This window comes from Dermacentor albipictus, chromosome 4, assembly GCF_038994185.2.
Source record: "Dermacentor albipictus isolate Rhodes 1998 colony chromosome 4, USDA_Dalb.pri_finalv2, whole genome shotgun sequence".
Taxonomy (NCBI): Eukaryota; Metazoa; Arthropoda; class Arachnida; order Ixodida; family Ixodidae; genus Dermacentor; species Dermacentor albipictus.
This window is the reverse complement of record NC_091824.1, coordinates 170,919,109-170,942,018: the sequence shown is the minus strand read 5'-3', so window position 1 is coordinate 170,942,018 and position 22,910 is coordinate 170,919,109. Positions and strand designations below refer to the sequence as shown.

At 46.6% G+C, this 22,910-nt stretch overlaps 1 protein-coding gene across 1 annotated transcript in view; it reads right to left on the bottom strand.

Annotated features, from left to right (window-relative positions):
• Window positions 1-22,910, bottom strand: part of Appl (amyloid-beta-like protein) — a 42,143-nt gene that overhangs the window by 1,982 nt on the left and 17,251 nt on the right. Inside the window, exons 4-7 of the mRNA XM_065432531.1 lie at window positions 21,740-21,948; window positions 21,108-21,371; window positions 7,257-7,527; window positions 860-1,173 (exon numbers count right to left, since the gene is read on the bottom strand). Coding sequence (XP_065288603.1) covers window positions 860-1,173; window positions 7,257-7,527; window positions 21,108-21,371; window positions 21,740-21,948 — 1,058 coding nt within the window. The remainder of the gene's footprint in view (window positions 1-859; window positions 1,174-7,256; window positions 7,528-21,107; window positions 21,372-21,739; window positions 21,949-22,910) is intronic.

Sequence of the window (22,910 nt, the reverse complement as noted above, 5' to 3'; positions counted from 1 at the left end):
TCTTTTCAGCATAGTTTGCAGTTTGATGTGTCCTTTCCAGCAGGCCTCACCAAAAAGTCCTACAAATGGTAGCATATGCTTGAAATAAATAGACCACGCTGAGCTGCTGTAGAGGCTGCAGTTTATAATAACAATATAATAAAAAAATCTGGTGCTGGTGTCTGCACATGCCACCCATACAATGCTTGATACAGCACGGGCATAAGAGGCCGTACCACATGGAGGTGTCCAAGGACCACCCTTATAAGCTGAACTACCTTCTGGTTTCAGATTTTAGCCCAATTTGTCATTGCAAATTTATTGTATGGCAATGATTAGTACAATGCTAGAAAGCAAATGCTTCGATGATGCTGTTTTTGGAACATTAACTATAAAAACCTTAAATTATCAAAAATAGTTGCCCGCGCTATGTGCTACAGTGCAAATTCCACCTAGGTGTAGCATTATGCGTGCACTGTACACCACATGACAAAATTAATTAGTTTTGAACTTATAACACTTAAGTGCTCTAATGAAACCTGTTACTGGCATAAAACATATGAAATTCAAGGAATGACCAAAAAAAAAAGCCACATTGCATTTTCTCAACTAAGCCGCAACAAATTAAAGAAAAATCCATGTACTATGTATTATACTCATCATCCAGCTCAGTCACAAAGCTCTGTGGTGACTAGATAACTACAGAACCAATATTTCTTTTAGAAATCGCAGTATGCTATGGCAGAGAATTGAGGGGATCCAAGGAGCTCAATTTCTTTGTTAGTTGTGACCACATAAACAGACAGACAATGATGCCAGAGATGGCAGAGGCACTTCTCTAATTATTGCCTGGACAGTAAACCCTACAACGTCGACTGACCTGTACAAATCCACGAGCATGGGGCGAGCGTTGGCGTCTCAGCAGCACAGCCCCTACAAGCAGTGCGGTGAGCAGTGCAACTCCGGCAAAGGCAAGTGTGATGTATACGCTGCCGCTCCACTTCAGCCGTCCCAAGGCGTCGGCGTGCGAGGGCCGCCGAAGTGTGTATGCAGGTTCGGCGTGCTGCAGCAACTGGCTCTGGGCATGTGCCGGTCGAGCAGTCGGTGCCACGGGGGCCATTGGTGCAACTGGCGGGGCCAGTGTGCTGCTGCTGGCTGGCAAAATGCTCTCGTCTTCCACCGACTCGGAGTCCTCTGCAGTGAGCCAGCAAAAAGAGGGACCTCCATCATCTGGGTGTGCAGCAGCGCACAAACTTTTGGAATAGTGTGTAATCCGTGCGCAGTACACAAATGCCTTTATGACTACCGGGTAATTGGACATGAATGTAGCCTAGCACCTGTACATTGCCCTGATACCACTACTCTGACAAAACCTTGCACCATGCAAAGACTGGAAAGATAAGGCAGAAACACTCTCCACTGCTCAGTAACCTTTTGGCTCAAGCAGTGCTAAAGTTAACTAAACCAGGACAAAGGAATGACGACAGAATGGAGATGAACTAATTTGATTACCCAGTGGGTGAACGAGTGAAGCCTCATGACAAAGTGACAGTGAAGCTGTTGTAGGGGCTCAGGCTTTGCCTTTGCTCACCCAGTCATAATTACCTATTGAACAAATTGCATGTGCAGTGACGCATTGATAAAATTACCTTTGATTTAATAAAAATCTCTATACAAGAAAAATGTCAAACCCTTTCATTAAGTACCACACACTATTTCTGTAGATTCTGTGAATATCACACCATAGGCTCTATTTAATGAAGGGCACTTTGACAGCCTCTGTGACAGCATTCCAGATGGAAATGATGCGAGAAATGTGTCACTGTGCCTTTAGCCACTTTGGCACTTGGTAGGCACCCATGTTCATGTTAAGGTCATGTCCAATATGTGTGCTAAACACTTTGGAGGGGCCTTGAATCACCTTTTTTTTTGAAACCTCAAAAATGCCTAGGAACAAGTGGGGTGCCTTCCAGGGAACATATTACAGAAATAATTTTTCAAAAAACCTGGTACAAACGGATATAATTCGGGCGCAATGTTTACTTCTCTCATTCCCCCTCAATGTCCTCTGTTCCAAGGAGCAGGGCTCACTAGAACATGTTGTGCTGGCTCACATTGTCCACTGAGGTCTGTGCCATGTTTGCACATACCAAAAATGTTCTGTGTGGTTTGAGGCTATCACAGGTTGTTTTGCTTATGGTGTTGCTTATGGTGTGCTGATGACAACTCAGGAATGAAAATAACATTATATATACAGTAGAACCTTGTTGATATTGTACCGCTTTGTACGTGTTTCTAGCGACAATGTTTGCGGTCACAAACACAAAAATTGACCCAACACAGTTATCATTCTTTTCTACCGGGTAATACGTTTCCTGAAAACACCATCCTTTGGCACCAACGTTCAGTACGTCGTCAAACTTCTATGATATGTAATACACGTTGTCGCTGCTAGGTCCCCTGTAAATAAGAAAAGGTGCGAGACGTGCGTGATCGAGAACTGTAGCTGTGAATCGCAGCAGCTTTGCCACAATATTTGCCCACCTGTCTCACGTGAAAACACCAGTGCGCACTCAGTTTCCTATTGCAGTACCAGTAAATCTCCTCCCAGGTTGTTGCACGCCGTGTTCAAAGCTATCGCCGCCAGCCTTAGTGCGATAAGCATCTTCACCTATCTGGCTCAGCGTGTGGGATGTACAGTGCCATTGGAAACTTACCACACAGCTTTTATAGGTAATAACCCAAACATGCTGCTGTTCCCTGCTGCATGTGAGGTGAAGTGAAAGTCATGTTTCGCTCTGACGGCATTGTAGGCATCGTATTTTAGCACTGCCCACCAGCGTGATTTCATTCAGGTTTGTTGTTGCCTTGTTAGAAGACTAAGCAATAGGAAAATGACAACGTGCATCTCAGGGCCACTCGGGCCCCACCAGCTCGGCGCATGTCGGCATTTCATGCTGCAACAATTCACATTGTGTAGATGTCAACAAAGGCCGAGTCTGCCTTCAAATTGTATGTTTTCCCGGCTGGTGCGAATTTTCTAGTTCTTTTCTAAAACGTATAAATGAGGTTCTATTGCATACCTGCCATATTTTGGGGAAATCAAATTCGGGAGATTTTCTTACCGGGGCGGAGTGTCCCCTGACGATTTATTCAAGTACTACTGACAGACACACACATATCTGCCCATAGACAACTTGATTAGATCTTTATTTACAGATCTACAAATGACCAAAGTAACATCAATGTCTCACTTTTGCAAGCATTTTGTAGCTGCTGATTTTGCCTTTAAATATTCTTTAAAATAAAATTAATTAAATTCTGGGGTTTTAAGTGCCAAAGCCATGATCTGATCATGAGGCATGCCACAGTGAGGAACACCGGATTAATTTAGACCACCTGGCGCCCTTAACCCTTTGAGGGTCAATGACGTAAATATACAGCGCTGCAAACAAGCCCAAAAATGGTCGATGCCGTATATTTATGGCACAGCCTGTACATTTAAAAAGCGCGCCAATTTCATAACTTTTTCTTTTCTGTCATGTGCTGCCAGTATGTGGGAATACAGATAATTTTTTTCGTGTGCCTCCCTCTCTCGGTTTTCGTTACATGGTTTGTTTTAAAGCTAGTGTGCTCCCGCGCGTCTATACAGTACCGCTCGCACATTGGCACGCTGGCGGGTGGGCAGGCAGCGGTTCGGGTTTTGTTCCGATGCCATTTCAGCTTCTTTCACTTGCAAAACAGATGGCTATCTCGTTACTAATCACTCAAAGGGCTACCGCTTGTTTCTCGCTCGTTTAGTGCTCACAAGGGTGCACATAGAAAGGATGCTGCCGTGCATGCGTTTCCGTTGCTTCTTTTTTTTTTGGACACTTGCGAAAACTAATTGCCTCTAGTTGGCGATAAGATGAAGATTAGCGAAAGTTTGTCACACGTTTTGCTTTTTTGGCGGGCACACAACTACACAGTTTTCGTGAGTGCACGCTCCTATGCAATTCGATTACACTATGGACGTAAATATTAGTGCAAGAGCAGGAACAGGTGAGAGTTGCGAAATATTCTCGTGTGCGCAATTTCAAAGCATTGAACTATATATATGTATAACAACGCATATATTTTTAATTCTTGTATGTTTATTTCCTTTTTTATTGTTGTTATTCATGAATGAAGAGTACATATATGCCAACGCAAAATATTTTTTTCTCACTTTACGGTCACCCTAGAAAAATCACGGTAAATTTTTTTTGATAAGTCCCTAAGAAGAATTGGAATCTGCAATAAGAACATCGATCCGGGGCGGTCACATATGGCGAAAAAAATCAACCCTCAAAGGGTTAACGTGCACCCATTACACGGTATATGGGCATTTTTGCATTTCACCCCCATCAAAATGCAGCCGCGGCGGATGGAATTTGATCCTCATTAGAAACCCCAGTGGGCATTTAAAGTTCTTCGGAATACGTTTGACTGTAACAAATTCCTTTTTTTTAATGTTTTGCAAGCAGGGTGTTTCCCAGTGTCTCATCGTACATGGATAAGCGGAATGATGTTCTTGTCTTTTTGACGATGTTAAATTGCCGCTCGTAATCTGCATTGCTCTGTGGTATCAACAAAATACCCAACACCACTTCTGTCAAGTACTACTTTAAAAATACTTCAAGATACTTTTTGTGCTCACATTCCTTGCTTAATCATATTTGACAGTACGCCAAAGAGAACGATGGAGAGTCTAGTATTGTTAGTTGTGAAATGTGGCACTCGTTTGCTAGCTGTATGAGACTAGGGCCACTAGGGCGTAATGAGAGGCACGGCGATTAACGAACTAACCCGTCTAGGGTTTCCTTACTACTTACTTAATAATGCTATGCGCTATGAACTTCCAAGTCCGATTGGATTTTTTTTGCCAATGTGGCCATATGAAGCACTGGACACGGATAGAAACGGGCGCACAACTGCAATTTCAGGGAGATTTAACTGTCAGCCGTACAATTGGAAGAAATGGTCGATATCCCGGTATCTCCCAGATAATCTAGGAGACTTGGAGGTATGCTGCTGTATATGAAGAAGACCAAATTCCTTGAATTTGAGCATACAGTTGAACCTCGACATAAGAAACATCAACATAATAAGTTATCAGAAAAAACAAGCAATTTTTTGCTGACATTAATGCGTAAAGAACACAAGCTTAAAAAGAATGGCTGGGGTTAAACATGGCTTGAACCTAGTTATACGAGCAAAAGCTCTGTTAAAGGGACACTAAAGGTTACTATTAAGTCAAAGTGGACTGTTGAAATACCATCACAGAAACCTCGAAACGTTTGTTTCGTGCCAAGGAGAGACTTATTTTAAGAGAAAATGCGTTCTGAAGCGTCCGCGTACCTCTAGCGCAGTTCAAATCGCCCGCCCTCCGATCGAGGAGTACTGACATCATGGTCTCATAGTGACGTTGCGCCATCGGTGAGTAGAACGCCGTCCGCAGACGGCGCTACGGCTTTTTTGCGCAAAACGCAAATGCACGGCCAGAAGCAGAGCCAAGACAGAGCCGACAGCAGAGCGAAAGCGGGAGTATGGTGGCTAGCGGAAGGAGAAACGAATTACGTCCCACATTACGTCCCATGGCACACGGAGAGTCCGTTTTCGTTAAACTATAGGCTGCGGCGAGCTCGCAGCGTGGTCGGCGTGGTCTGTGAGCCTTTTCGCACTCGCAACAGGGCATAAAAAAGTGCGAATCGACGCAAAACTCGGCCTAGAAACGTGCTTCGCCACAGCCAGGGCTCAATACGTCCCAAGCTGGCATGACCCAGATGTCGTTTCCCGCACCGCCACCAGGCGCCGCTACTATACCTCAAACTCCAGCACAAGACGCCCATAAGCTGGTACTTCATTCTATGACGCAAACTTCGACGCTCGTCGCAATGGACCCTGACACCGACAGATTGGCTCGCGATGGTGGGCTCAACTTCAGCGATTTGAGCACCGACGAGCGCGACCTGCTGCTGAGGGCTCGCACTGCCGGCGTCGTTGCGTACTACGACGGCGGCCTCGACACCGGCTCTCCGGAGCGGGAAAGCAACGAGGGCTTCCCACAACATCACATGGACGTGGCATTCTCGCTGCTTGTTCCAAATGAAAGTTTCACGAGCCAGCAGAACCCTCACAGCACAACGCGATAACGAAAGTACTGAAACTCCAAAGCGTGCGCGGCGCACAGTCGAGCGCGCAGAGTCGAGCGCGCAGAGTCGAGCGAAAACGAGACCTTTTGAACACCCATATTACTGAAGGGTAACGTCAAAATGTTATTTTTTCTTAGAATCGAATAGACGTAGACAAGTAGCATTTTTTTCCGTCTTATAATCGAATGAAATGATATTTTTAATGCGAGTAGTTGATTATTAGTAACACAAATTATGAGGAGTCCTTTCGTCATCGCGCTAGTACCGGAATGTCGCTGGGGGGTCTCAAATCGTGTCATGCATTTACCTCAATTTCTCGGTTACTAAAGCTCTGTTCGCGATTAAATTGACACCTTAGACGTTCTAGAACATTGCTCTACCACTTTAACTTGAGTTTCTGGTAACCTTTAGGGTCCCTTTAAGCATGGTTAGACGCGGTTCTTCAGTGGTTCTTCCCGGCAAGCTGTATCGGCAGGGTGCTCAAACTCAGCCTGTGGCGAAGAGTTGACGCACTCACACTGGTGCGTGCTTTATCCATGGCGAGACTGAGCGACCAAGTGCTGCCGAAGCAGCTGTTAAGGCGTGTTTATCGACCGACATTATCGGCGCACGGATGAGTGTCACTCGACGCAGGGAGCACTGGAGTGCGTTGGTAGTGTCCGGTTACTTTGACTGCACCAGTGCGTCGAACCATTGATCGAACTATAGACACTGTTGTTCTAGTCAATGTAACTTAATGTGTGCATGCGCTCATGCTACGTCAGACTATATTTAGACCTTTAAACCCTCGCCTAGTGACGTGGCACACAGCGGTGAGGCTCGAGCGAACGCAGCTGTGATGCCTATCCACAGTAGATCCCGTGACGTGATGTCACACCTTCATACTTGGGCGTCGGCGGCTGAAAGTCAAACGCATGCCAAGATTGACCTTGGGAGTTGTACCTCAAGGAGTTGAGATTTAGCTCAAAAAATATTAGACATAACTAAGGTCTTTCTGTATTATATGTGCCTTCCTTATTATGAGCTTTAATTCTGCAGCGTTTGTGCAGAGTCATGCTGAGTCACGAAGCATGAGCTAGTTCAAAGCCCAGAGCAACATCCTACCGGCTGTGGTTGGTGGCGGCGGTGGTGGAGGTGGCAGCAGGGGCTCACTGCTGGTGGCTCCCCGGAGGGTGCTCCAAAGCTGACCAAGGCGACCCTTGAGTGACTGGGGAAGCATGTCCAGGCTGTGGTTGGCTAGGCGGTCCAGTGAAGTCAGGTGGGCACGCACTTCCTCAGCATCCCCTCCATGCTGCCGGTACGAGTGCAGTGTGTGACTCCTGTCCTTCTCCAGGGCCCGCAGCAACCGTTCCAGGCAGCGCTCCACGCGCTTGGTCTGAGTGCATGCACCAAGAGGAGCAATAATGACACAGTCCCCTTGCAGCGTCATTGATGACACTGAAGAATCTTATGTTTGCAAATGGTTATCAATAATTTGCAGTGACGTTAAATGGCTACTTATGCGCTAGTGTCAGTGCTGCACTTGGTTCCCATGATATTGACAGAGTGAGGCCAATTATACAATGCTTGCATGAATACAATGCAAGGTGGAACTACTGATCAACTCAGATTTAGAAATGAGAGACCAGGGATTGTATACGGTGTTGATTGGCTAAGCCGGTGGGGAGGATGGCCATTAGCGTAATGAAGCACTGCATGAGGCACCATGTTGCAGAAAAGTGAAAGTATCCCCTAAAGTGATCAAACGAGACCTTAGATCAGGAAGCTGCATTTGTGCATAGTGAACTGTGGTAGCAGGTAATGGGATCATTCTGCCAGCTCTGTACCATCGCTTAACCGCATTTTGAAGCACAAAATTAAGGGGAGGGATGTTCACTACATGTATCTGAATAAAGAATTGCATTCTTTCTAGAACAGGAAATAACATGTAAAAAAAGAAAGAAGAAGAATGGTTGTATGCAAATTCTTTATGCTGTAAGAGTGCTCTGTTCTGCATCTGCACGAACTACTGTCTTACAATGATCCTATGGATTTATAATGATTCCAGATACAGTGGATCCTGGATATATCAAACACTAATATATTGAGTTATTGTCTATAGCAAACCGTTTTAACATCTGCTTGAAATTGCCATGCAAAGGTATCGCACTCTGCTACACGTATATCGAAATCCTATTCACCACCACATTCCATATATCTAACGGTGTGCCACGCTGCACCACTACAAGTGCACTTCTCGATCACTTCTTGCATCATCAGAAACATTAATTCCGAAGAAACAGCATTGTTTTGGCAGATGCTGTCAAAGAAGACATTGAATCTCAAGGCAGTGCATGCCATGGAGGAAAAATGAGCAAGGTGCGCTCATGTGTCAAAATATGGATGGCTCGTGCAGCAAGGGTCTTATATATGCTCCCTAATGCTTTAATAAGATTCACAGGAACATAGCCAGGAATTGCAGAGAAGCATACAGACAGTGGAACGAACTAATTGCTGTTCAGTGAAGGATTCTGCCTGCAGTCGTTCATTATCGAAAAGAGGATCACCATGCTGCTTCAAAATCGCAAACGGCCTCTTGGTCTGATATGTGCGCTACCCAAAAAAGTGTGGAGTATAGAACATGTTAGTGTGTTCTAATCTTGTGCTACCTGCATGTGAGCCCATTTTCTTCTTTGTCTGCTTTGCAGGCAATAGTTGTGCTGCTATAGCACTACATTTTTTTCAAGTTTCCTTGATCCCTTTGACAAACAGCAGAGACTGCTATTCCAAAATCCTGGCAACGGAATAAATTTTTTCAAGTTCCCTTGAATGGCATTTTAGAGCTCTGAGTGCAGCTAGGGCCGATCAAACCCCAATTGCCATTTGGATAGATCTTTACATCACAGTTTGGATTTAATAAACTCATGGTATGCCACATCCCCCTTTGCAGAAAGGCCCATCGTGGCCGAGGTACGCAAGACTCATTGCTATCCGAGTGCCCGACTGATCGACTCCCTGCCAACGTATGAAGATCAGCCTTTTAAATAGTGCATTTAATGGACACGTGGTCGAGCACGTTCACACAAGATTCACAACAGTACAAGTGAGCTGATGGTGGCATGGTGCATCTCCATACAGACTGGTTTGCTTCTGCGCTGTGCCCATTTTTAACTTATCCTGCATAAAAACACGCAAGCACTTCGATGCATGCAAGGTACACGGCAGTCTCGTGGCCGGGTGACGTGGCTTTTAGAGTTAGTGTTGCTAACAGTTTGATTATCAAAGACCATACTGTGGCATGAGTGACTCGGAAAAAAAAAATCTATAAAAAAAAGCACACACAAAATAAGTAAACTTTAGTGAGTTCGACATGGCGTTGGAGAAAGGTACTGGTAAATACCCATGTTTCACGATCTCAGGAGATCGTCCAATATGTGTGGAGTTTTCAGATAAGCTTCCGACAGGCATATTTTATATTTCAAATTATTGACATATCAAATTATTTTACGATCCCTTTTGAGTCCGATATATCCAGGATTGACTGCGTAACAACTATTGGTTAGAATGACCACATTTTGGTATACTTACAGATGTCCAATTATACTAGTCCAAACTGCGATAACAAGCATTTTTGAAAGCACCATAATATAAAAGCAAGACCTTCAAATCCAGTCGAAATAAAACGAGGGTGCACACAAGAAAGGAAACACATGTAAAAAATATGCCTTTCGAAGCACAAAAGTGCGATGGAACTGGGCAGGCCTCCCACTCAAGCCCAACCGCAAGAAAGATATCAAGATGAATAAGTGAGTACTACTGAAACCAGCTTGCTCTAGAAAGTCATGCAACGGCCGCTCAAGCATTGCTACTGTTGCCATTATGAATGCAGCACAACATGTTAGTGGCACACAAAGTTGCAAAGGGACAGCAGTTACTGCAGCATTGCAGCCTCATGCTGCTGATGTGCAGCTGTAATGGCAGAATCTTGGGAAAATTTTCGCTTCCCACAGTAAAAGTTTCTAGGCGACTAGAACACCTCATCCTCGTACTTAAAATCCACTAAATTCCTGAAGATAAATGATATCACAAATTCTCAAAGAAAACAAATGATGGCAGCTGTGCTAGCAATTCCGAAATGCTAAAAGGCAGGATTTAGTTATCTACAAAGATGTTGGACATAAATGAGGCGGCCCCTTTTAACAAAAATTTTCAGCTAGGTGCAGGAACCGTGCATCTCCATCATCTGGCAGAAAATTTAACAAGAAAAGTGAAACTATGTTTCAGGTTTCAATATGTACATGTCATACTTGATATACAGTCAACAAATGATTTTTCGGACGTTTTCACATCACTGCTATGCACTCCATAGAGCCAATAAAAACGTCAAAGATTTCGGAGGCCTACACCCACCGCCGTTCAATTCTCCAGAGTACCATATATACTTGTGTAATGGCCACATCTGTGTAAAAGTTGCAACCAGAACTGGTGCAGGAATTCAGAAGCTTCTTTTTTTTAAATGAGTGGCAAGAAAAGGCAGCCATGCCCAGTTTTCGGCACCTCCAGGTATCAAAAGCACGGCCTCAGAGATTTAGTGGCTGCCTCTGAGACGCTGCCATCGTAGGTCTGTGGGGCATCGCCATTTATTCCAGCCAGCAGGTGACGCGCTACGGGAATAGCCAAGAATAGCCAGAGCTACTAAAAGTGAGTAGTGTAGTTCAATAAAGGCAAATACCACCTAAAACATTTATTATAAAAAATTTTGTCTTTTTTGCCTGTTTATTGGCCGCATGCCCGATTTTCACCCAAAATCTTCGAAAAAAAAAAGAAACCTGCGGTGATTCCACGAGTATACATGGTATTTTCCGTGACTGCAGGTCCGAAACGCCATTAGTCAAAGGCACTGCCGCAGCCATTTTGGTTTTCTCACAGCCTCAAACCAGAGCTGTCGCATGCCGATCTGCTGGCAGCTGTAGCCACCACTGCAGCAACGTTAGGCCTAGGCTCTTGAACGTTTGCTAATAAGCTTCTTGCTGTTGGGTGCCATGTTTTTTTGTTGAAAGAATTTGCCGCCTTTACCTTTAGTAACTACACCAACTCCACTTTTGACGTCCTTGCCAATGGCTTCAAAGCACAGCAAAAGTTAAACGCTGCATAATGCTAGTTCCCAAAAGAGCTTCACCGCAGTACAGCGGTGCTACGCGGTGAACCACATGCAATGTATTGCGGTGAAACATACTAATGGCACATTCACACTGGGGAATCCAGTGTCTACAACTAACCGAATTCTCCTTCCGCCGAAATTCGCGTCTTGCACACTGCTTGCCCACCGTGCCGCCGGAACGCTATTCAGAGCCATCTGCCATGTAGAACGCCCACCTCCAAACAAGCACGGGATATCACGGATGTTCCTGCGACACGAAGCTAGAAGGTACTGGAATGGGGAAGTATGTCCAGCAGGCAGTTTGGCAAGCTCAGAGGGTGCTGCAAAAAACGCTGAAATTGTGGCCGCGCTGCTGTCACCTTCTTCTGAAGCTTCACCAGTTTCGGCAGCGCCCACTGGCTGAGGCGAACTCACGGACTGAGTGGCTGTCGTCTGCTTGACGCACCATCGTTTTCGTGTCGTTAGCATTGTTTCCGTCGCTCTTTCTCCATTTTATTGACTGCAGGCCGGCGGGGAAGAAAATCACTGTTTCCGCCACCGAGTATCAGAACTACATGCAGCAGAGCGAAATGCCTGTCAAAGCTCCATGCAGCTGAGGTAGGGTCTCCGATGCGACTGCGTCCGACTGGCATGCGGAGCTGCTAATTCAGGCGAAGGCGACGGTGACGTCACTAATCTTTTAATAAAAAAAATCCTCAGCAGAGAGGCCACCGTGGCCCCACTCCCACATTCTAGTATACCCATAGAAAACTGCGCAGTTATCTCCGCTCGGGTAGAGTTTGTGTGTTTTTATTTTGGCCTCTTCATCACTGCTTGTGACGACAATAATAAACCTTGAGCAAGAAGAGGCAGCATTGCTAGGCCTGCAGCTATTTCAGCCCGCTGCAGGTGCGTCGATCAATCTGGGGTGGTGGCGCCCTTCGGAGAACGAGCGAGGACGACGACGCTAACCGACCATGCGCCGCATTTGGAGGATCGGTGACGACAGCAGGGCTGGCCACGTTTGGCACCCTGTGCATTGTTGGTTAATTCGCCAGGTCGTCATGGTTTCTCTGCGGCACAAGGAGCCGCCTTGGCAAAAGGGTGCTTTGCGGAACGGGGACCCCAGGATTCGTCACAGTCTGCCGACACACTAGGCTACCAAGGAGAAAGGCAGCTCTGGAAAGTAGAGGCGCCGAATGAGTTCGACGAGCCAACTATTGTTACCCAGCTCCCCAACGCCGGCCTGATCTGCTACGGGTGGGGGAGTTGCCGCAGGAATGTCGTCGTGGGCTCCTTCCCACACGCCGACCAAGATGCAAGACAATGTGCTACCCGGGCGCGTTACCCGGGCGCGTTACCCGGAACGGCTCCAAGTTCTACGAAGCCCACTGACGTCGGCTCCGGACCATTGCACCTGTGTGTGCGTGTAACCCGTCCCGGGGAGAGGTGGTCTGTTTAGAATGACTGGACGAACGTTTCCGTCCCCTTGGAATCAAGGGGGGACCAAGTGCTTATAAGCAGCGATTGTCGGCTGCTAGAGTGTGCTCGTCGTCGTGCGCTATGCTCGAAATGTACTCGTGAGCTGTGTGCTCGTTTTCTGTATGATTCGTCTTGCGGACTCCATTTGGGAGCCACGCATAGACTGTGCAAATGTATCCCATGTTCAACTGTAAATAATGTAAATAAACCCTGTTCACCTAGTTCCTCCGATCGTCCTACAAGCCCGATTCCAAATCTTACAAATGGTGGCAGCGGTGAGATCGTCCGACAACTCCTACATCTGGTTGACAGTGGTGGGATCGTCCGACGAATCTAATATCGAATGGCAGCGGCGAGACCGTCCGACGACTCTAATAACGCGCAGAAGCATTCGTCGAAGAGCTGACGCCAATGGCGTTGGTGGGTACGTCCTGCTTTGCAAGAGCGCGCTTAGCCTGGTCACGTCACCTTGTCACGTCGCTTAGTCCTTGTGCTTCGCATGGTACTTGTCGAAAAGGACTGGCCGGTTATGCACCAATTCGATGAGCATTTCCAAAGTCGCGGCACGTTCGAAGACTGCGATATGACAAGCGCGTCAAGCTTGGCCGCCATCTTTCGAATTGCTGAGGCGCGCTCCGATTTGTTCGCAGTGAGGGAATCCGTCAGCAGCTGCCGCAAAAATCGGTCCGGGAGCGATCAGCACGGAAGGGGCTAATCTGGCAGATCTCGCCGCCGCCGAACTGGGTTCCACGCCGCTCCAGATGCCGAATGTCTCAGTGTGAATGCGCCATAAAAGTCGAGCGGGGCCGCTCGACTTTCACGGGACAAAGTATGTATTTCTTAATTATACATATGTGCACCCGCCATCTTCTGTAACAGTACGAACACTGGCACTTCTAATAGTGTACCGGTATGCCTTCAGAGCTATTTCGGACATGCCTGTGGCGATTTCAACCCTTGAGGGCAGTAAAAGGTGTGCATTAATTATATCGTGATAACGATTATATGGACACTTTAAGCAAATTTCGGCTGCCGTAGTCATTAATGTTGGCATCGCTGTGATTTTCCGCATAATGTTCAAGTGAGATAAGATTGCAGCTGCGCACCTTCTTTTGTAGGTGCAAGGAAAGCATGCAAAGGAAGCCGAGAAAGGTGGTGGCTTGATCTCAAACATGCAAGCGAGGGGAGAATCTGCGGAATCATTTCACGCGCGTTAGGCCAAGGGGTAGGGGCAGGTTAGTGTGCTTCTCCTCCTCTACTCCGGTTGTGGCAACGTGCGCCCTATCTTGAGTTAATCTGCGGTAGGTGCAAAAGCTAGGCAACCAAGGTAGCTGATGGCTTCATGTGCGCTGTCTTCTTACATGCCTAGTTTGCGATGAAGAGAGGCAGCATGAAGGGCATTTTGCTCGCCGGCGCTAATGATCTTCATCCCATCAACATCCTGATTGCAAGTGTCCACGGTCGAGTAAAATGTGTTCATGTATGCCTGTGTGCGCGTGATACCATGCTTGTTAATTTAGTTCATACAGTTCATTTAGTTACAGCAGTTTACGTGCCTGGTAAACTACTATCCTTAATAATTTGTTTGTATTAATAGTTGTATTGTTGTTGTAGTTAATTTGTATTTGTATAGCTGTCAAATAACTTGCTATCGCAATCCATGCTTCGCCTTTCGAGTGAAACTGCAACTTTCTTGCAGACTTTTACGTGGGTTCTAGAGAGTCTGAAAAATTGGATGCCGACTGTATACAGCTAACTACAGTGGAATCTCGTTGATAGGATTCTCACGGGCACCGAAAATAAAAACGTATTATCCAAAAATCGTATTCTCCAAAATGGACTCCAAAAGATCGCGAATAATACATACTTGGCACAGAACTTGTTTTTATTAAAGCACTTTAAAATAATCCGTCACTTTGCGCTGCACTTTTTGCTTTTCGAGGTCCTGCAGCAAGCTTTTCTGGAACTCGTAAAAACGAGTAGCAGTTTCCTCGCTGAGCTCCGCAGACGCGGCAAAGCCACGAAGCCCGTCCAAAGCTTCGAGAGCACCGTCAGTATTTAATGGCCGACGATCGCTGCTGCAATCTCCGGCGTCTTGGTTGTCATAGTCGTCGCTCTCCTCTTCAGCGGTAACATCTGCAATGATGTCTTGGACGGTGCGCAATTCACATGTCGCCAGTTGGTCGTCCGCCTATACAAACTCTTCCGGAGACGCATTGACATTGAGGTCAACCCAGTCCGGGATGTCAATCTCTGCGCCGTCATCTCCATTTTCCTCAGTATCGCCAGGTGCACAAAAAAAGCCGCACTTCTTGAAGCAGTTGGCGATGGTGTCAGGTTTGACGCGATCCCATGACATCGCCAGAAAATGGATGGAATCAAGAAGATCCACCTTCAAGCTGGCATCTTTCCGGTCAACCTTGGCCAAAAAGCGTCTGATCAACAAGCTCCTAAAGTGAAATTTCATGTTTCTAATGATTCCTGCATCTAGGGGCTGCAAGTGGCTGGTGCAGTTGGGCGGTAGGAAAATTACTTTTACGTTTTGCAGCCACGAAGTATCGACAGGGTGCGCGGCACAATTGTCGAGAACCAGAAGAATTCTACGGTTCGCGGCACGCATCCAGGCATCCAGAAATGTGAGGAACTCCGTGAAAAGGGCTCCGGTCATCCATGCCTTCTTATTCGCTTTATAAATGACAGGAAGGCGTGGGTTACGCGAAAAGCAGCGTGGCTTCCAGTATTTGCCAATGACAGTAGGCTTGAGCTTCTCGGTTCCATCAGCGTTGCAGCACAACAATACGGTGACTCTTTCTTTGCTTTTTTTTCCGCCTTGACACGTCTCACCTTTTATGCTGAGACTTTTCTCGGGCTGAAGATTGATGAACAACCCAGCTTCATCTGCGTCGAACACGTCCCTTGGCTGGTACTGAGCAATCACCGCCGGCAGAGTCGAAAGCCAGTTGGAGACCTGATCTTGGTCGGCAGACTTCCCTTCGCCGGAAACGGTTTTATACGACAGGCCAAGCCGTGTTTTAAAACGATGGAGCCATCCGCCCGAAGCTTTAAAATCTTCGATGCCCAACGAGAGTGCTATCTCATCAGCTCTCTCGCGAACAACTGTCCCATCCACGTTCACGCCCGCCGCCCTTACTTCCCTGAACCATGCCAGAAGAACCTCTTCCATCTTGCCATGCTGGGCGCCCCTTGTTTGCTTCACGCCGGCGCCGAAGACTTGAATGTTCTTCTGAATTTCTTCTTGCTTGCTGACGATCGTGTTCAGCGTGGAGACAGGCAAACAAAGTTCGCGTGCCAGGTCGACACGTTTCTTCTGCGGATTTTCGTCGACTTTTGATAGGACGTCGAGTTTTTCTTTCAGCGATAACGCTTTACGCTTTCTAGACATGGTGAAGTGCACGGGTGAAACGCGGCACCAAAACAGAAGAAACGATAAGGGCGAAGTGCAAGCTGAACGCTTGAAACACCAAAATGGCAACGAGAAATGGCAAGCACAAAGCCAACAAAGCCTACAGCATCGTCAATGCATGCGCCAATCACTGCTTCTTGGTCACGTGATTTTACCGTGAGTACTATGTCTTAGGATAGATGGCGCTAAAAACCTTCGGTGCGTTTGGTGTGCGAGCTTGCGAAAATTGCTCCCAGAGGCCGCCACACTGCTGCAGGCGCTGTGCAGAAGCACAGCCGGACTCTAGCCGAGCCGAGCCAGGCCAAGCCTCGAGCATACAAAACGCGCGTCGCCGCGTCTTTAGTCCGCCGTGCCTGTCGTTTCGCTCGATGTTAATTTCAGTAGCTCTGCCCACCCGCTTCAAAGGACTGGCTCTGATGTTATCATCATACAGAAGACGTTTCCGGGATCGTATTATCCAAACCGACGTGGAAATACGATCGTATTAGCCGTACAAAAATGCATTTACCTCTATAGGGCATCGGCCGGGAACGAAAAAAAACGTATTATGCCGAAAAACGTATTTAGCCGAATCGTATCAACGAGATTTCACTGTACCTCATTTGCATGACATAAAGCAATGAGTCAAATTTTTCTTTGCAGCATATGATTCACAAGGCTGCTGTTTTGCTTGCTAGCAGCCCTTAACATCACAATACTATCAAGTTGAAATCTCAGGTGTTCCAGTCAAAAAATTCCCTTATAAAATGACCCAACTACAGTCACAGCTACTTTATATCAGCACTGGCAAATTTATGGCAGTGCCAAATGGGAAGAGGCAGCGAAAAGGACAACATCCTTTTTACAGAAACATATTAAAGAAAATTATATTGTGGAGTTTAACATCTCGAAAGTGCAAAGTGGGTTAAGAGGGACGCCAGAGTAAAGGGCTCCAGTTTAATTATGACCACCTGGTGCCCTTTAATGTGCACCCAAAGTATTGTACATGAGCGTTCTTGCATTCTGTCTCCAGCAGAATGTGGCTGCTGCAGGTGGCATTGAACCCATGACCTTGTGCTTAACAGCACGTCTGAGCCACTGCAGAGGGTTAAGAACACATTACTAGTTGGTGAACACATCAGTAAATGTGTGATAACCAAATGGATATTCATGATTTGCTATGGACCTATAATGTTAAATATTTTAGAGAACCTCTTGCAATTGTAAAATCGAAGCAACTCTGGATTTATTTTGCCCACCTGGGGTTGTAGCCAATGCAGGGTACACAGGCATTTGAAATGTGCCCGCTGCAGCTGGGATTTGATCCCACGAGCTCTTGCTTAGCAGCACAAAGCCAAAGCCACAAAGCAACCACGGCGGACTATCTTAAAACTGGTGCTAGTCTCAGGGTTCCTGCTAAGCCTACACAGTGTTGCACTCTACCATCTTTAATTTGACATGTGCAATGTGTGCTTTAATGTATTTAGGCCTTAACTAAGCTAATCAGATATCATATATTTACAGACAGCCAACCCAGCACTACTAGTAACCCATCATACAGTAGCCGACCGATTTTCCGGACCTCGCGGAGACCGAAACATAGTAACAAAAATTGAACAGTCCGAAAAACTCTGTTCACCTCCCCCCTCCCCCTTCCCCCGAATTAGTAGGCTTAGAGCAGCTTAACCCTTTCAGAGTCGATTTTTTTTATTGCAGATTCCACTTCTTCTGAGGGATCTATTTCGAAAAAAATTTGCTGCAATTTTTCTAGAGTGACTGTAAAGTGAGAAAAAATATTTTGCATTGGTATATATGTACTCTTTATTCATGAATAACAACAATAAAAAAGGAAATAAACTTATAAGAATTACAAATTTTATGCATTGTTATAATTCAAGGCTTTGGATATGTGCACACGAGAATATTTCGCAAGTCTCAAATGTTCCTTCTCTTACACTAATATTTATGTCCATAGGCTAAACGAACTGCATAGGTCAGCACACCCAAGAAAACTATGTGGTTGTGTGCCCGTCAAAAAAGCAAAATGTGTGACAAACATCTGCTAATCTTCATCTTATCGCCCTTCAGAGGCAATTAGATATCTTAAGTCCCCCCCCCCCCAAAAAAAGAAATAAAGAAAAGAAAAGGAAACGCATGCACGGCGGCATCCTTCCTATGCTCACCCCTGTGAGCACTAAACAGGCTAGAAACAGGCGGCCGCCCTTTAAGCATTTAGTAACGAGATAGCCATCAGTTTTGCGAGTGCAAGAAGCCGAAACCGCCCGCGGAACAAAACCCAAACCGCTGCCCGCACGCACGTGCACGAGCGGTAGTATAAAAACACACCAGAGCAAACTAGCTCTAAAACAAACCATGCAACGAAAACCGAGACAGGCACGAGAAAAAAATTCCCTGTATTCCCAGATTGTGGCAGCACATGCCAGGAAAGAAAAAAATTAGGAAATTGGCAAGTTTTTTAAACGTACAGGTGGCACCATAAATATATGGCATCGACCATTTTGGACTTGTTCGCGGCGCCGTATATTTACATCACTGACCCTGAAAGGGTTAAGAAAATTCCTAATAATGCCCCGCCATCACTTGGAGACGATCAGATTTGCTTGGATTTGCAGAAGAGCGAAGTCTCCATATGCAGTCGACAAAAGCGTCACTGCGTTGGTGATATCCCTTGGCGGAGATTGCCATGGAGATCAAAGAATCAAGCAAGGTCTCTTCGCTCCTTTTGGCCCTTGTGAAGGCACACGAGGTGGTGCAGATCCCACAAACGTGAAGCCGCACAAACACACACAAAGATGCAACGTCTCTGAACATGAAGAAACAATCTTCATAAAATGTATCCATTCACGCATATTACATCTTCTAGTGAAGTTTACTCACCTACAATTCATGAACAAGCGAAGAAAAGCAAGTACAGATAACAAACTGCTGCAAAGCAAGCGTGAATCTTGATGTCTGTCCTTCAACTTTAGCGATACTTTTTACGTAGCACATAACTGTAGATGCAATAACAAGTTCTCATAGTTGAACAAAACATGTTTTTGTGTAATAATAAAGCTAAAACAGCTTTGTACAGTCGCCGACCGTTTATTCGGACCTCACGGGGACTGCGAAAATGTCCGAATAAACAGGTGTCCGAAAAAGCAGATTAAGAAAAAAAAATGAAATCCTTTATTTCCACGCACTTATTCGGGCTTGGCAGTAGGCTTGGAAGAAAGCGTGAATGCGCCGTTGCACGCTGTTCCGTTTACGCGCAATCAGATAAGCCTGAATCTCGGAGAGGGTCGTACGGTCACTATTAGCGGCTGATAGCACAGTCACTGCTTGTACACGCTCCACATGCGACGGCAGCATAGCACATGGTGAGTAATCTTCCGACTCTGAGTCATCGTCCGGCGGTGCAGCAGAAACCTGACGAATGATCTTGCCGTCGTCGAGTTCTGCGCATGTCAATACAGCAGTGTCAGCACCTATGAAACTGTCAAATGAGATGGTGTCCGGAACCGCAATGCAACCACTGCGCAGGTCTCGGAAGAACATTTTCCGCGTCAGGTGGGGCGCACATCGGAAGGCGACTTAGGCCTCCCGGCACCCGCTAGCCGGCATTCCCCAGCGAAGTCTGTGCGGGCACTGTCGGCGCCATTAGACACTTGACGCGATGTTTCCGTACACCGCGTTGGATCACCGAAACCTCGACACAGCGCACAAACGAAAAACGTGGCCTGCTCGCAGCGTCGTGCGCGAAGAAACAAATAAGCTGCTGGATTGTCTTGACATGGCTTACTAAGCTGAAACCGGAACTGCTGCAGAGCCACTCTAACCAGGCAGAAACGAGGATGATGAGCGGGGATTTCCAGTAGCGCCACTTCGTGGGGCAGCAAGGAAGCTCTGTTCAAAACAAACATGGCGTTCAGCAAGTCGAACGATGTATGGAACCATGCACCGGTCAGAGTCGGTGCATGGTGCTCTCGACCGAGTTGGCTCAAGGAGTGTCCGAAAAATCAGACGAGAGGTTGCAAGGTGTCCGAACTTTCGGCAGTTGTTATACATTATGGTCTATGGGGAGAATGGCGGTGCCGCGAAGCTGACCGAATAATCGGGCATGTCCGAATTTTTGGAGTCCGGAAAATCGGTCGGCGACTGTACGTGCTGTTTTAGTCGAAAATTAATGTGGCAGACGGAATGGTGCTTGCCTGGCTCTCCGAGAACGATGCCAATCCGAAGTCACGATATACCGGCATTCCCATGCATACCACAGCGCAGCAGCGCCAGATTTCCCTCTGGGTTATATAGCGAGAAACTCTATGGGTAGCATGGCTCAAAACAAGCAATTTAATCTGCAAAATCGAACTGTGGCAACTAAATTTGTCCGAAAAATTGGTCGCGGAAATGCATTAGCTCTGTGGGAACCCTGACGATGCATTTATGATTGGATTGGACAAACTTTAATAAAGGTCCTGCAGGATGCACGTCAACGTGCAGTGGGCGGCTCCCATGCAGGGAATGACAAGGAGCACCTGGCGGCCGCTGCGCGAGCCTACTGGACGGCCCATTGCTGGTCTTGAAGGAGCGGGCTTAGTAGGCTCTTCTCCCACTTCTCCGAGGTAAAGCCGGGCGGAGAGTTTCTACACTCCCAGAGCACGTGTGCGGGTGTCGCCGTGACCCCGCACGAGGGGCACGGGTCGTCTGGGTAGACATCAGGGTAGATAATGTGTAATGTGGCGGGGTAAGTCTGGAATATCCAACAAGTCTGAATTTTTGGAGTACGAAAAATCCGCTGGCTACTGTATGTTTACTGACAGCTGGCACTCCCTCTTTTTCAAAGAGAAGAAGAAAGGGGTCTTTACAGCAATGTCTTTAAATGAAGGCCCAACACATTTGAAGCAGGCGGCGTGATCAAGCATATTGGACTGCACCAGCGGAGCTGACTCACCTTTGGTGGTTTCTCCTGCAGTGCGTGGTGGTAGCAATCAAGGGCCGCCTTCTTGCGCCGGTTAAGAGTGGTGAGCACACGCTGCCTGTGCATCGCTGCGAGGCGGTGCCGCTCAGCCGACCCCTCGGCTTCCAGCGCCTGCACAGTCTTCTGGAATCGTGCGCTCATCTTACGCCGAAACTCCTCTGCGCCCTTTGGGTCCCGTGCCTTCATTGCCTGGTAGTGCTGTTCCAACTCGCTCCACTCACGCATCACCCGTGTCACCTGTATGACGTTGTAGAGTTAAGTTTCAAGTTACGGGGCTTTTCATCCCACTGCTGTACAACAAAGCACTGCATGTGGAGTCAATGAAGGCCCAATATTTTGCGACAGTGGGTGCAGTTCAAGTGCTACTCAGGAGACTTGGAAGTGTTTGCAATATTTTGCCTGTCCTAAAAGGGTTAACAATGTTTAGTAAAAGATCCCGATTTCCAGTGCCTTCTCCTGCTGCAGCTCTTCATGAGCAAAACTTATCACTCTGGCTCACATCCCTTTATTTAACAACACAGTCACTGCTAGCATCTGATATTGTTTAAGAGCCTAGCTGACAGAGCACACAGAGGGCCAAACTGTGTCATTGCTGGGCCACTGACCTGTGCCCGGTGGCTCTCCTGGAGGCTGTGCTGTGCTGCACGGAACGCTGCATGCTCGTGTCGGCTGTCGTAACGGCTAAGGTATTGCTCCACTGGTCCCTCAGTAGTTGTTGTGGTCGTAGTGGTTGAAGTGGTCGTGGTTCCATCATCATCGTCATCCTCCTCACTGTAGTCGTCATCGTAGTCATCCTCACTAGAAGTGTCCTTGCCTGCAACACAGTGCAACATACATTAGCATAGCTGCATCGGGTATGGGATGACACCTTTTTTAAAGAGCAATGCAGACTACTACTGAGTTTTTTAACTCAAAATTAGCTTTGGAGTCGGTTTCCGTCCATTTCTCCTTGCTTGCTGTTCCCCATGTCGGCTTCAACTGTGTGTTCTTAAGGGTGAAATTCTTTGAACATGGCATTCTTGGTTGCTATAAGATACTGTTATGAACATTTGAGCCTAGTACAGTAGACATCCGTTAATTTTGCATTTAATTCGATCCCACAATGAAGGTCTCAGCCGATACCTAGGCATTTCTACAGGCCAACGTTCATCATTTCGATCCTAAAATTGGAATTCACCGAATAATTCAAACTTGACCAGTCAGTACACACGCACCTGAGCCCTATGGTGGCCCCAATAATAACCCCTTTAGTGGCATCTGTCTTGGCAGAGCTTTAGGTATAGTGAATTCATTGAACACACATCATCTCCTGTCGAAAATGCCTATTTCTGGCTCGCCCTAGGAATATTTTTAAGCAAACAAAAGCTCATAATGTCTGATTGCGGTAATTCAACGACTCTAACATCTGTCTTTCTTTCTTCAAGGAAATTAGGACGAAAATTGGCTGAGAGGTGCAATTGGAAACGAAACCAAACTGCCTTAGCGACATTCATACACTTTGCTGCATAACGTAACTGCATTGCAGCGCTGCTGACTTTACGAAATTAACTGCCATTCTAAAAAATTTGAAAGCACATTGGATTTCTACTTTTAGGAGCCTTAATGTCATTTCTACGTTAGTTTTCTATTTTGAACACAAATAAATGGGTCATGCGTTTGATTTAGCGGTGCTTTAGACTAAGGGAAAATACTGTAAATGAATCTGCAGTGCGTTTTGTCATTTTTTCTTCACTTGTTTAATTCAACCCATCGGATAAATGAATCAATTTTGTCTGT